The sequence below is a fragment of the Durio zibethinus genome, chromosome 14 (assembly GCF_047325235.1).
Source record: "Durio zibethinus cultivar Kanyao isolate XHJ-2024 chromosome 14, ASM4732523v1, whole genome shotgun sequence".
Taxonomy (NCBI): Eukaryota; Viridiplantae; Streptophyta; class Magnoliopsida; order Malvales; family Malvaceae; genus Durio; species Durio zibethinus.
This window is the reverse complement of record NC_143175.1, coordinates 24,961,969-24,974,300: the sequence shown is the minus strand read 5'-3', so window position 1 is coordinate 24,974,300 and position 12,332 is coordinate 24,961,969. Positions and strand designations below refer to the sequence as shown.

Genomic DNA, 12,332 nt, shown 5'->3' with positions numbered 1-12,332 from the left:
TTTTTTTTTTTTAAGATTGAGAAAGAAAATTACCCAATTACTTTACTGCAAAATTTTGGGGAATTTTGGATTTTGCTGTAATAATAAGCATATGAATAAAATTGGACCGTTGAAAACGAGGACAAAACAAGGAATCCTGTTCGGACAGCTAACCTGGTTTGTACTTTCTGTTTTCTTAAAAGATTGCTTTTTGCTTTGGGTTACTTCCTGTTGTTTTCAACACAAGTTAAAATAAACGTGAGTAACTTGAATGACAAAATGAAAAAAATGATTTTAAAATGAAAAAGGAGCCAACTGTTATTGCCTATAAAAACCCTTTCGGCCTCTGTTCTTCTTCCCCCTTCGCTCTCTGTTCTTCCTTGAGAACATTTATTTTTCTCTCTGTTTCCTCTGTTTCTTAGCCTTCAAAGACTCTTGCTTTTTTATTAGCTTACCTAGTTTTTGAAACCGGTATGGTGTTTATTCATTGCAGCCTTACTTAAATTATCTTGCATTTTCTTATCTTTTGATATTTTCAATCATGCTTTGTCATTCTTTTCACAAGCTTTCTGCTTTCTGGATTTTGTTAATAAAATGCTTTTGCTTTTGGGGTTCTTAAAAAGAAAACATGTAAAATGTTTATCATGACGAAATGAAAAGGGCACCATGATATGTAATGCATATTTGTTTTAAGCTAATTTTCTTTGATGGGAAGATGGTTTTATGGTTTCCATCCACAAAAATTGTGGGTCTTTTTCTTTGTTTAATTATCACCATTCACCACCTTTTAGTGCCATACATCAAAATGGTGGCTTTTTTTTTTTTGTAAAATTATCATCACTTTTCAATTCCAACTCCTTAAAGTTTGTCATTTTATTTGTTATTAACACTTAAAAGCGTTGTTAATAAATCACATTAGCTTTGTTTTAATTACTTTTAGTCTTTAATCATAGCTTTAAGCCCTTTCTTATCATTGACATGGAACTTTCGAGCTTCTTAAATTTTAATAACTGATCTTTATTTCGGTTTCTGGTTGTGATTGTGTTTTATCTACTCATGAACTCATTAATGAACGTCTTATCCAACTATCTGGGACTGTCTAAATGTTGTCCACTTATAAGAAATTCGATGGTGGTAATCTGAGTCAAAAACTGTGTTTCCTTAGTTTGGTACAAGCCATGGAAAATTGTCATTGGAGATTTAAAATCAATATTAATATTATTTTGAGGTATTTTGGACTTCAATATTAATTTCTTTCCATTGATTATTTAAGGTCCTCTGATCAAGTTCCTTGCTGGTTATCCTACCAACAAGAAAGAAAATGGAATACGAGGACCGATTCAGACTAGCTCAGAGGCGTAAATATGATTGCCTTCTGTTTGGTAACTCCTCTACTTGAAAAAACGAGGTTAATATATATATGAACTAATGGCTGAGAAGGATCTAATAACAATTTGGTTGAATTTGCAGATCTTGATGATACCCTTTATCCTCTTAGTTCTGGCCTTGCAAGAGAATGTGGAAAGAACATTAAAGGTAAGGATTTGCATTCCTATACTTGGATGCTCCCATTTTTACTGTCAAGATTCCATGATAATCTAATTTTTAAATGGAGAATGCCATTTTTTTCAGATTACATGGTTGAAAAGCTGGGCATAGAAAAGGAAAAAATTGTTGAATTGTCCAACCTCTTGTATAAGAATTATGGGACAACAATGGCTGGCCTTAGGGTATTACACCTGTACCCTTTTCCTTTTTTCAAACATCGTTTTCATTAGAAAAAAATAAAATAAAACAAAGAGTCATGCTGGTAAATAACATAAATTTAATGTGGTTTCTTTCTCTGTTTCTCCTTTTGCAGGCAGTTGGGTATGACTTTGACTATGATGAGTACCATAGGTATTCAAATCCTTCTTTTCTTTCTTTTTTTTTTTTTTTTACATTTTCTATCTCTCTTTTAATTGATCTTTAAATTTTTGTATGTAACAGTTATGTTCATGGAAGACTTCCTTATGAGAATCTAAAACCGGATCCTCAATTGAGGAGTCTATTGCAGGCCTTGCCTCTTCGAAAAATTGTAAGTAGTTGATTACACAATGCGTAGGCAAGTAGTGATCATACTTTTTATTATCTAATTGTCTCCTAACAAAAACTTAAATGTCCCTTGTTGTAATAGATCTTCACAAATGCGGACAAGGTCCATGCGGCTAAAGCTCTTACTAAACTTGGATTAGAAGACTGTTTTGAAGGGATTATCTGCTTTGAGACTCTTAATCCTACCCACAAGAATACAGTTTCTGATGATGAAGATGATATTGAGTTTTTGGGATCAGCTGCTGCTGATGCTCCCAGCAGCCTTAAAATTTTTGACATAATTGCGCATTTTGCTGAGGCCAAGCCAGGTGCAACGTTACCCAAGACACCCATTGTCTGCAAGCCACAAGAATCTGCCATAGAGCGTGCTCTCAAGATTGCCAAAATCAACCCTCACAGAACAGTATGATGATCAATAATTTACTGTCATGTATTTCGTAGTTTATTGCTTTTACAGTCTACTGACGCTTTTCATCATTGGATTTTGCTGTTTCAGTTGTTCTTTGATGATAGTGTTCGCAACATCCAGGCTGGAAAACGTGTTGGTCTTCACACTGTGCTGGTAAGTCCTTGAAACTTCTTTGTCTTAATTAACTTAACTAGTTGCTTAAAATGACGATGAATAGCTAATTTGTTGTCCATCTGCCATATGCAGGTTGGCACTTCCCAGAGACCTAAGGCCACTGATTATGCATTAGAAAGCATTCACAATATCAAGCAGGCATTACCAGAGCTCTGGGAAACCGACATGAAATCTGAAGTCAATTATCCTGGCCAGGCTGGTGTGGAGACATCTGTGACAGCTTAGATCCTATGTTGTTTCTTCTTACTATTATGAGTAGGAAAAGCCATATCAATCATGTTTAGTGGGATGATATTGCTATTGTCCCCATTCCTTGTTATTGTTCAGCAGATGATGACACGATGTAGACGTCTTGTTCTGATCTTCATCATATAAAATATAAATCAATAAAAAAAAAAGGAAATTTCTCCTTTTTCTATTAAAAATAATGGAATTGTTAATCATCCTTCCTCCTGTTTCGGATGGCTTAATCAGTGTTGTCTTAATCGATCCAAAGGCCGTAGTAATCACGAAATAAATAAAATATATGAAAGTGGATGTAATTTAATCATTTCTCTCATATATTGTATAATATATTTCGGATCAAGAGGGGGAGATTTGATGTATGAAAATAGAAGGAACATGATATGATTAATGTCTTATTTCAGACAACAGGTAAAGCAGAATGCGTATTTCAGACAACAAGCTTGGGCCTTGGCAGCAGGACTTTTTCAGATCCTCAGCCCCTTACCTCAATTATGGGCTATGTGGCTCAACTGCTTCACCTTAAGCAATAAATTGTCATCATGGGGAAAGTGCGTGGGCCTCAGAAACGCAGTGTATTCCAGGAAAAGGCTAACAGGATAAGAAAAATCAAAATAATATAAACTACTCTTATAAGTCAACAACCTCTTTGACGGCGCTAAGGCAACAACAGCAAAAAGCCCAATTAAAGTCAGCAAAATTTATTCCTCCATCTAACTGAAACCAACTCTTCTTGATCAATGGCTACGCTTACACGTGTCCCGTTGGTCGTCTCCAGCAGCAGGGTTCCAGGTCCTTCATCAAAGTCCTTGGGTCACTGTCATAAATGTAATAGCGTGGCATCGTCGTTACCTTTAACCACAAAAGTTCCAGATTGTTCTACTCTCTCTTGTCGTAGTTTTAGCTCTTTTTCGTCTTCCTTTTCTGCTTTGACAACAAGAGACAACAGGGGTTTTAGGAGAACAGCAGTGGTATTAGCTTCTATGGCAGATTTGAGCACTGTGCTTGTCACTGGAGCCGGTGGCAGAACAGGTTTTCTTTTGTTTTGTTCTCTGTCTTTCTCGTTCTCTGGTTGTTTTATTCATTAAAAAGATTTCCTTTTGTTGTCTTTGAGTTTTGTTTTGTTCTACTAAAGAAGATAACTTTTCTTTGGAGATAAAATGAGGTAATAACTTATGTATATTTATGGAGTTTTGTTAGTGGGTGAATGGAGTTTTTGGCTATTTGTGGTTTGGGATTTAGAGGAGTTTTATTTGTATGCCAAGACAATTGGTTGCAAATACTGCGTTCGCTTTGGATTTATGATATTTCGTTGCTTTGAAGATATGACCATCAATGTTTATTTTGGAAGCCTATGGTTTCTTGCAAATATCAAGAAAATTGTTACTCTAATCTAAGGAACTTAATTGGAGGCAAATGGTGAAGCTGGCTTGGAAGAGGGTTATTTCAAAATGTAGCCCTTGGTAATTGTTTTTTTAATGCTTTTCAGAGGAAAAATGCTTCATCTAGGCTGCATTTAGAAGGGTTATTAATCGTTTCAGTGGACGGTTGTGTAAAATCAACCATAAGATGACCTTTGGCAATGCTGCATAGGTTTTGAATTGAATTGTCAAACAAAATTTTCTCAATGGGATGCTTAGATGAGTTCCATGTATTCTTTGCTTGGCCACTTCCTACCAAATTCAAGTGCTTACAATCTTCTGGTTGCCATGGTAGATTGTCTTTTTTATAGAAGTGAAAAAGATAAAAGTTAAATACACTTTTCATGCTCTTTAATTGAACATGGGCTGTTAATGTCCCAGTACTGACATGAATTTATTTGCGGGCTTTCGCAGGTCAGATAGTTTATAAGAAATTGAAGGAGAGGTCAGACCAGTTTGTTGTGAGAGGATTGGTTAGAACTCCAGAAAGCAAGGAGAAAATTGGTGGAGTAGATGATGTTTTTGTTGGGGATATAAGGGATGCCAGCGGTCTAGTTCCTGCTATCCAAGGAATTGATGCTCTCATAATTCTTACTAGTGCTGTTCCAAGAATGAAACCTGGATTTGATCCAACCAAAGGAGGAAGGCCTGAGTTCTATTTTGAAGATGGAGCGTACCCTGAGCAAGTAACCCTATCCATCCTCTAATTTTAGCACTGTTACTCTTGTTTTCTTTTTTTCTTCACTGTACTGATTTAGGGGTTATCAATCTTGTTTCTTAGGTTGACTGGATCGGTCAGAAAAATCAAATAGATGCCGGTGAGTTTTTCGTCTTATTTGTTCCTTAATGTTCAGTCTAAAGGTCTAGTTGTCATTTTACCAACCCATTTAATGAATAATGATAATCCACATTGAAATGGCAGCTAAGGAGGCTGGAGTGAAGCAAATTGTGTTGGTTGGATCCATGGGTGGAACAAACCTTAATCATCCACTGAACAGCTTGGGCAATGGGAACATTTTGGTTATCATCCTTTTCTATACTAATAAACTTCACCCTCTTTTTCTGGTGGCCTTTTGGTCTCCAGTTTGAGAGAACAAGTTTTCGTTTTTTTTATCATCACTGTTCGATTATCTGGTTTCTTCTTTCTTTCTTTCACAGGTCTGGAAGAGAAAGGCTGAGCAGTATTTGGCTAACTCTGGTGTTCCATACACAATTATCAGGTAAACGGACCGCGGTCATTTTTAGCTTTGGCATTCCTGTGGTATCTCTTCTCTCTGCACACTGGTTAAATCTATATCATCCCTATTCTACTGGAGTGATGCCATTGGCAAGGGCACTGCAACATTATTTGTTTGTTTAATTCCTTTATAACTTTACAAATAACATTGACCCTTTCTGGCCAAGTTAGGGCTGGAGGGCTGCAAGATAGAGATGGTGGCATCAGAGAACTACTTGTTGGGAAGGATGATGAGCTTCTTCAGACTGAAACAAGAACAATTGCCAGGCCTGATGTAGCAGAAGTCTGCATACAGGTATTGCTCTTCACATGGCTACATTCACAATTTAGAAGTATTTTCGTTATCACTGTTGAATTGCCATTTTCATGCATCTTATTTGTTCTTTTCAAACAGGCACTGAAGTTTGAGGAGGCTAAATTTAAGGCATTTGATCTAGCCTCAAAGCCTGAAGGAGTCGGCACCCCAACTACGGATTTTAAGGCTCTTTTTTCCCAGATCACTACTCGTTTCTAATTCTCGAGGGCCATGAGTTTGTCTATGACTATTGACTATTATTATGCTTCTAAGGAGTTTTAATATGAATAATTGTAAGAATCTGAAACGTTAAGGTCATGCCATGGTCAGCAGAACGGACACAAACAAGCAACTATTATCTGTGTCTACTCAGGCAGGCGTCCTTTGCAAACCTGAGCTGAACAAGTAAGATGGCGTTGCAATGATAGTAATGTATGGACATCTGTGATCATTCTTATCTTTCTGTTTTGTCTGACATTGCCTTGGAACTCAATATTTGAATTGAATATATTAAATTGCTAAACTTGTAGTAATATTTATGTTCTATTATTTTAAAAAAAGCAAAAAATGTTTTTTTTCTATTTTTGTTTTCATTAAATAGTCGATAATGGTTTTTTCTTTTTTATTTTTTTATTTTTATTTTGCACAAAGATAGACCACTTATCATAATTTATTTAAAAGAGTAATTTGGGAATTAAATACTAAAAGAAGAAACAAAAAAAAAATGCCGTATTTTGTAGGCCAATGAAATTCGTAAGAAAGGTTACTGTTGTATATTGGTGCTCCTTTCAATTTGTAATTTCTATTATTGTGCCTGCTCTTTTCCATTTTAGACGATAATCCATGCTCAAATTGTGCTTGCTTTTGCAGGATATCATTGTTTACTTGGTAGCATGGATTAAAAAATTGCAGTTTGTATCTTTGTTTACTTGATTTTTCTACCATTTCATGAGAAAAACAACAAATATATGTTTTATTTTTGGGAAAACACCTTTTATGAATTTTTGAGTTTGTGAAATTGATTTTTTAGATTCATTTATTGATAGTTATTATGTTAAAAAGTTTTATCGTAATTTTCTATAATTGACACTAAGCAAATAAACCAAGTGTAAAAGAAACATAAAGAATATAATTATACAGGCTAAGCATACGCAAAGATACGCTTTTAGTTAGCAGCCAAATCTTCATACTGCCATGGGTTGAATTCAATCGACATAATGTCAATCTCTTCACTGCTGCTTGAGCTATCTATGGCAGCCCGGTGTTGCGCATACTTGCCATTGTATTGATACACTTCCAAGTCACCCCAGGGAGTAGCTGCGACTTCGTTGGTGAGGTCAAACCATTTGGGAGTGAATTTATGGCCCTTTTCCTCTCTGTTTTTCTTTTCAGCTCTTTGTCTTTCCTCCAAACTGCACAACAAAGAGAGTTCTAAGAATTACAGGTTGAGGGATGAATTGACATAATATAAGGTGAACAATGGCATTACAGAAACAAACACTATATCTGAAGGAAATATAACACCTTTACTGTTTTCATCCCTACTAAACAAGGGCCTTCACACACTCCGACCACCGAAAGAGAGAAAAATCACGAGAATGAAACACATGACATAGAATCAGAGAGAGAGAGAGAAACCTCATCTTTTCAAAACCAGCTTTAGAGAGGTCACCCTGCTCTAGTGCATATCTGTCAGCGCGTAGACGAGAATCGGATGCTAAAAGCTTCTTGGGAGCACTATCAAAGCTATTAATCTTATGTGCAAAATATGTATACTGGAATTTATCATTTTTTGGAGCATCAGCAACTCTCCATGCCTGCATCACAGCAACAACAGAGTAATGACAATTAACAAGCAGTTCAGTATCAGGGATATAATCTTTTTAGTACACAAACTTATTAGCAGAGGTAAGTATATTAATCCTTGACTGCTTTGATTTTTAGGTAAAAATATTCATCATGTTAATAGAGAAAATGTTATAATAAGCAAGAAAACTTCCAACATCCACCATGAGTAGCAGTTAATTTACTACTCAAACCAGGCACCAGGTTCTCTTGTTCATTGTCAGGAGCAGCACCATTTATTTGGTATATGGAAAGCTATTGGGAATGGTAAGATACTTCATACGGTAAGAGGAACAAGTTTGTTTTTCACCACTTTGACTGCAAATTTGTTCAAAAATCAATTTAATCACTTGGGGGAAGGCTCAGCATAAATAATCTGCTTTTTGGTTAAGAATCGCATGTAAAAAACACGATTCTTCATTATTCCACAAAACTTTTGACAGGAATAGTGAATTCCAGAATACAAGCATCAAGAAATCTAGGGAGTGTTTATGAGAAGAATAAAAGATTAAAACAACAAAAGAAATGCTGAAAAAGACTAACCTCCTTTAATTCAGTGCCTGGAAGTGGTTCCCCTTCACCGTCACAAGGTTGATAACTCATTGACTCATTCCATTTCCCAGTCATCAGTATCTGTGGCTCCTCAGCAGCATTATAAACATATCCGTCAATCTCATATCGACCAGCTCTGTGAACAACCAAGACTAATGTTAAATTGTGTACAATCAACAGATGACGGAAATTGACAGATAAAACTAATAACTAACATTACAACTTATCAAGTGAAATCCTTTTAAAATACTGATGAGCTATTAATTTTGTCTTCAAAATAGAGAGAGACAAATAGTAATTTCTTAGAATAAGACCATACCCAAACCAACCACACGGTTGAAAATATAGCACAGCTTTGTCGCCTGTTGTCAGGTTTGTCATGATCATCTCCCCTGGTGAGTCAACCCAAGTTCGTCCAAAAATCAAGTTGTTAACTTTTGTGGGAGGAGGCACCAAATCAAGAACTACACCATCTCTTTTGAGGGTCACACGAGTCCTGCACTCAAAATTTTTTTAGAATCTATACATGATTACAACCTGCAAATGCAGAAAATATGCTCATTTATGACTTACATTGATATTAAACACTGCAAAAGTATAATTCAAAGTAGTTCCAATTGGATCAGATGAGATGCAAAGATGGACAATCAAAGAAGATTAGGTGGGAAAACATGAAAAATCATAGATAAGTAAATAAAACAAACATGTATGAAAGCCACAGCATCAGAATGCAAATAAAAAAATCCTTCCCTCCCCATTGTATTGAAGGACATAGATAAATCAACAGATGCTAAACGCACAAGAACTCACGAATTAAAAAAACTTTGCTGAATCATATTTAACTCAACTACAAGTAGAAAATTCTCCCTTAAAAATAAATAAAACTGCAAGAAAAGGACTCTCCATAACCAGAATTAGAAATTATTATAAATTTTCACAAACTCCAGAGATAAATGATGTTTCTATTAGCTTATAGAACATGCTAATAACATAAATAATGGTGGAGTGGAAAATAGAAAACGAAATAGTCTAAATGAAACCCCTTATAATGGAACAAGTTATGAAAGAGAGCATGTTTGACCTTCCAAGGGGATAGATATCAATTGAGTTTCCCAAGAATTTGGTTTTCACTTTAGAAGAAATATCATAAATGAAATGCTCATTTTCAGCATGACCAGCACTCATTGGGGGATGATGACTAACCTGCAAGGAAAAATGTCTAATAAGGACTTTAAAATGGCAGCCATTTAGAGAAATTACCTGAAAACAATGTCAGAAATAACAGCACAAAGCATCAAAATGAGGGAAAAAATGAACCAAGACTTAGGTCTGAAAGATCCACCTGTTCAGCTATAAAAGTAATGCCACCGTGATTAACCATTTCATAAGTCTCACCAAGTATAGGGTTGAATGGTTTCCAGGTACGTTGGTAGGCATAGTAAACAGATATAGCCCATGATGCTGCAATTGGGTACTATTAATCCATCTACTAGACTTAGAAAGAAAGAGAAAAAGAGAAGTTAGAGGAAATCTTACTGGAGTACACCAAACGCATGTAGGGATCCTCGCATTCGTCAGCCATATCTAGCAAGTAGGAGTACTCCATCAACTGTAACAAACGATGAAATTGATAAAATCCCACTAAGAGAAAAGAATCAAACACAGCAATAACTTTACACCAATGTTGGATACAGAAACACAAACCTCAGCCATTTTCTGCAGCATTGACATTGGCTCAAAAATAAGCACCGGAAGTGTCACCATTGATGTGACATCAGATCCTATATACTTTTGCATCATTTTCCAGTAACTGTCCCTGTCCTGTTAAACAAGAGAAAGCAAAATGCACATTGCCCATACAAGTTAATAAAATGCTTGTCTTATCACTTCAACCCAGATAAAGCAAACTTGCATGGATAATTTTATCACATTTGTGAAAGAAAACTTCAGCATTGGCAACACAAGTTATTCATTTTAGCAGCACGTGTCAAACATGCTAGTGTTCTAGTAGCCGGCGGACAAAATGTTTCATATGTTCCAGGAAAACAAGTTGGCACATGTTAGCCTGCTTTTTATTTTAATTTCTTAGCAATGTAAAGATAATTGTCATTACTATATAACCTGATAAGTGCCAACAACGATTACACCTACTTAACACTTAAACGACTTTGCTGGCATTGCATTTTTTGAATTGAAGCATCATGATTCAAATGCATACGACAGACCAGTCACCAAGGTAAGTGCTTTTGTTCCTTATTTTCTTCAATGCATGTGAACATATTGAAAATAAAGCATTACCATACCTCCTGCTTCCATCTTCCTCTCCTTGCTTCCTCTTCCGCATCTTCAGTCCCGCCTTCAGGATTAACAACTTCAAGCCCTTCATATCCCAATAAACTGTATAAACAGGAAAACAACCCTTTTTAAAACATCCAATTTCGTTCATTCAAGCTAAACCCTCAATCAGCTTTGAAAAAAAAATCATAGATCTGATGAAATGAATTTCCTTTTAAACCATAATTATTATGCAATCCATAATAAATTTCAAAATTGAAGTTAAAGTAATATCCACGTGGAGATCGAAGCAATGAACTGAAATTCAAAAGAATAGATCCAACAAAAAGGAAATTAAATAAAAAATAAAATTAGAGGATGGATTGTAATACCCGTTGACCGATTTAGTCATGGCGCTACTAAAATTAGACAAACTATTGGCGATCGAAGCAAAGAAACCACCGCTTTGTTTCGGATCATCCTGCGCCATCCCTCCTAATCACAGCTCGTTTTTTATGAAGGGAAACTCGAAAGAAAAGAAAGGGTTTTAATTTTTAAGATTTGATTACGACAATTATGGGAATATATTTATATCTCTTTTAATGATGCTAAGTTGAAACAGCAAAGACTAGCAAAGATGCTGGTTGCGGTTCTTTGTTTTGAAGTCAAAATTGGGGATTTTTTTTTCTTAATTTCCTTCGTGTGTTCCGACACGTGTTGATAGGAGAGCGATTGTAAATCCAGCGAGGCGGCTTTCGAAGAAGCACGAAAAAGATTAGGCCCGAGTGGACCTGGAACGGACTCGGCTCCATAGCCGGCAGGCCTAAAGGGATTTTGTGGCTGGTGCCGACCTGGGCACAAAATTTGGGCCTTTGAGGTGTCATAGTGAATGGCATCATATTGAATTCAGGTTTGCAAGTCATGAATGGCATCAAATGGCATCATGGTGAACCAAACCAATCTTATGCTGGAGGGCTTCAATGGCACCATAGTGAAGCATGCTCTGCAAGTCACATTTGATACATAAGTTTCATGCAGTAGCATTCAGGTTACGGTACAGAAAGTATCTTGCTGCCTTTTGTTTATTTGGTAAGATTCTGTTTAACTTGTCTGCTGAAAATTGTGTTGCGTCTGAAGCAATAATCACAACAATACAGAAGCAATAGACAACAATCAATAATCAAATGCGCAGGAAAAATAAAGCACACCAAGATTTACGTGGAAAACCCTCCAGTGTAGAGGGAAAAACCACGGGCCACCAGAAAAATCTTCACTATCAAATAATAGTTATACAAAGTTCTTCTCTAGCTAAAACTAGAGCTAATCAACAACTAGAGAAACAATTGGAGAAATCTCACCAAATAAGTGACTCAACAAATACACCCTGGATTTGTTCCTAGAGAGCTTCAAACCCGATCTTCACCGTTCAGAATGTATAACTCTGAATCATAAACCTCCTGACAAGGTTCCAACTCAATCGGACCACGGATCGACTTCCGTTTAATCAACTCTCCCTTCTCCTTTTTCTCTCTCTGCTTTTCCTGGCTTTTCTTCTTTCTCTGCTTGGTTGTCGACACACACCTTAAACAACCCCACCTCCTTTTTATTAAGTAGCTAGGGCTCTATGTAAAATAAAAGATCAAGGCCCATGGCCTTTACTTGGTCCAAAACCACTTACATGGGACTGGACCCCATTTTCCTAACAATCTCCCCCTCCAGTCCCATTAGAAGGAGATTCATCACCATAGCAATTTCATTTGGAACTTACCTTGGCCAGGGAACTCATTCCGGCCAAGTTACTGCAAAGCT

The 12,332-nt window shown here is 36.3% G+C and overlaps 3 protein-coding genes across 7 annotated transcripts; 2 read left to right on the top strand and 1 right to left on the bottom strand.

Annotated features, from left to right (window-relative positions):
• Positions 1-316: 316 nt before the first annotated feature.
• LOC111293863 (uncharacterized protein C24B11.05-like) lies at positions 317-3,084 on the top strand. Its single transcript, XM_022886889.2, has 9 exons — positions 317-450; positions 1,253-1,361; positions 1,450-1,515; positions 1,612-1,709; positions 1,841-1,878; positions 1,969-2,056; positions 2,156-2,476; positions 2,570-2,635; positions 2,729-3,084. Exons 2-9 carry the CDS (start codon positions 1,301-1,303, stop codon positions 2,879-2,881), a joined length of 891 nt encoding a protein of 296 aa, XP_022742624.1. The 5' UTR covers positions 317-450; positions 1,253-1,300; the 3' UTR covers positions 2,882-3,084.
• Positions 3,085-3,576: 492 nt separating this feature from the next.
• On the top strand, positions 3,577-6,385 carry LOC111293862 (uncharacterized protein At5g02240-like). The gene is made up of 7 exons (XM_022886888.2): positions 3,577-3,931; positions 4,735-5,006; positions 5,102-5,138; positions 5,243-5,340; positions 5,479-5,540; positions 5,729-5,852; positions 5,952-6,385. The coding sequence occupies exons 1-7, from the start codon at positions 3,640-3,642 to the stop codon at positions 6,069-6,071; spliced, it is 1,005 nt and encodes a 334-aa protein (XP_022742623.2). The 5' UTR covers positions 3,577-3,639; the 3' UTR covers positions 6,072-6,385.
• Positions 6,386-6,861: 476 nt separating this feature from the next.
• LOC111294302 (oxysterol-binding protein-related protein 3A-like) lies at positions 6,862-11,190 on the bottom strand. 5 transcript variants are annotated; one of them, XM_022887565.2, is made up of 10 exons: positions 10,916-11,190; positions 10,553-10,646; positions 9,954-10,070; positions 9,786-9,858; positions 9,592-9,710; positions 9,331-9,452; positions 8,569-8,745; positions 8,241-8,385; positions 7,491-7,669; positions 6,862-7,264 (listed from the first exon to the last, which is right to left on the bottom strand). In XM_022887565.2, the coding sequence occupies exons 1-10, from the start codon at positions 11,011-11,013 to the stop codon at positions 7,018-7,020; spliced, it is 1,371 nt and encodes a 456-aa protein (XP_022743300.2). In that variant the 5' UTR covers positions 11,014-11,190; the 3' UTR covers positions 6,862-7,017. The 5 variants fall into 5 exon arrangements, with proteins under 5 accessions (XP_022743300.2, XP_022743299.2, XP_089600250.1 ...); XM_022887564.2 differs by having other exon boundaries at positions 9,331-9,509; positions 10,916-11,184; XM_089744124.1 differs by having other exon boundaries at positions 7,377-7,669; positions 10,916-11,184.
• Positions 11,191-12,332: the final 1,142 nt, after the last annotated feature.

Coding starts and splice junctions, on each gene's coding strand:
- LOC111293863 (XM_022886889.2), top strand. CDS start 1,301: ATGGAATACGAGGACCGATTCAGACTAGCTCAGAGGCGTAAATATGAT. Junction 1,879..1,968: donor GACTATGATGAGTACCATAG/GTATTCAAATCC, acceptor TGTATGTAACAG/TTATGTTCATGGAAGACTTC. Junction 2,057..2,155: donor CCTTGCCTCTTCGAAAAATT/GTAAGTAGTTGA, acceptor TTGTTGTAATAG/ATCTTCACAAATGCGGACAA.
- LOC111293862 (XM_022886888.2), top strand. CDS start 3,640: ATGGCTACGCTTACACGTGTCCCGTTGGTCGTCTCCAGCAGCAGGGTT. Junction 5,541..5,728: donor GTTCCATACACAATTATCAG/GTAAACGGACCG, acceptor TGGCCAAGTTAG/GGCTGGAGGGCTGCAAGATA. Junction 5,853..5,951: donor TAGCAGAAGTCTGCATACAG/GTATTGCTCTTC, acceptor CTTTTCAAACAG/GCACTGAAGTTTGAGGAGGC.
- LOC111294302 (XM_022887564.2), bottom strand. CDS start 11,013: ATGGCGCAGGATGATCCGAAACAAAGCGGTGGTTTCTTTGCTTCGATC. Junction 10,647..10,915: donor ATGACTAAATCGGTCAACGG/GTATTACAATCC, acceptor CTGTTTATACAG/TTTATTGGGATATGAAGGGC. Junction 10,071..10,552: donor GAGGAAGATGGAAGCAGGAG/GTATGGTAATGC, acceptor CTTGTTTAACAG/GACAGGGACAGTTACTGGAA.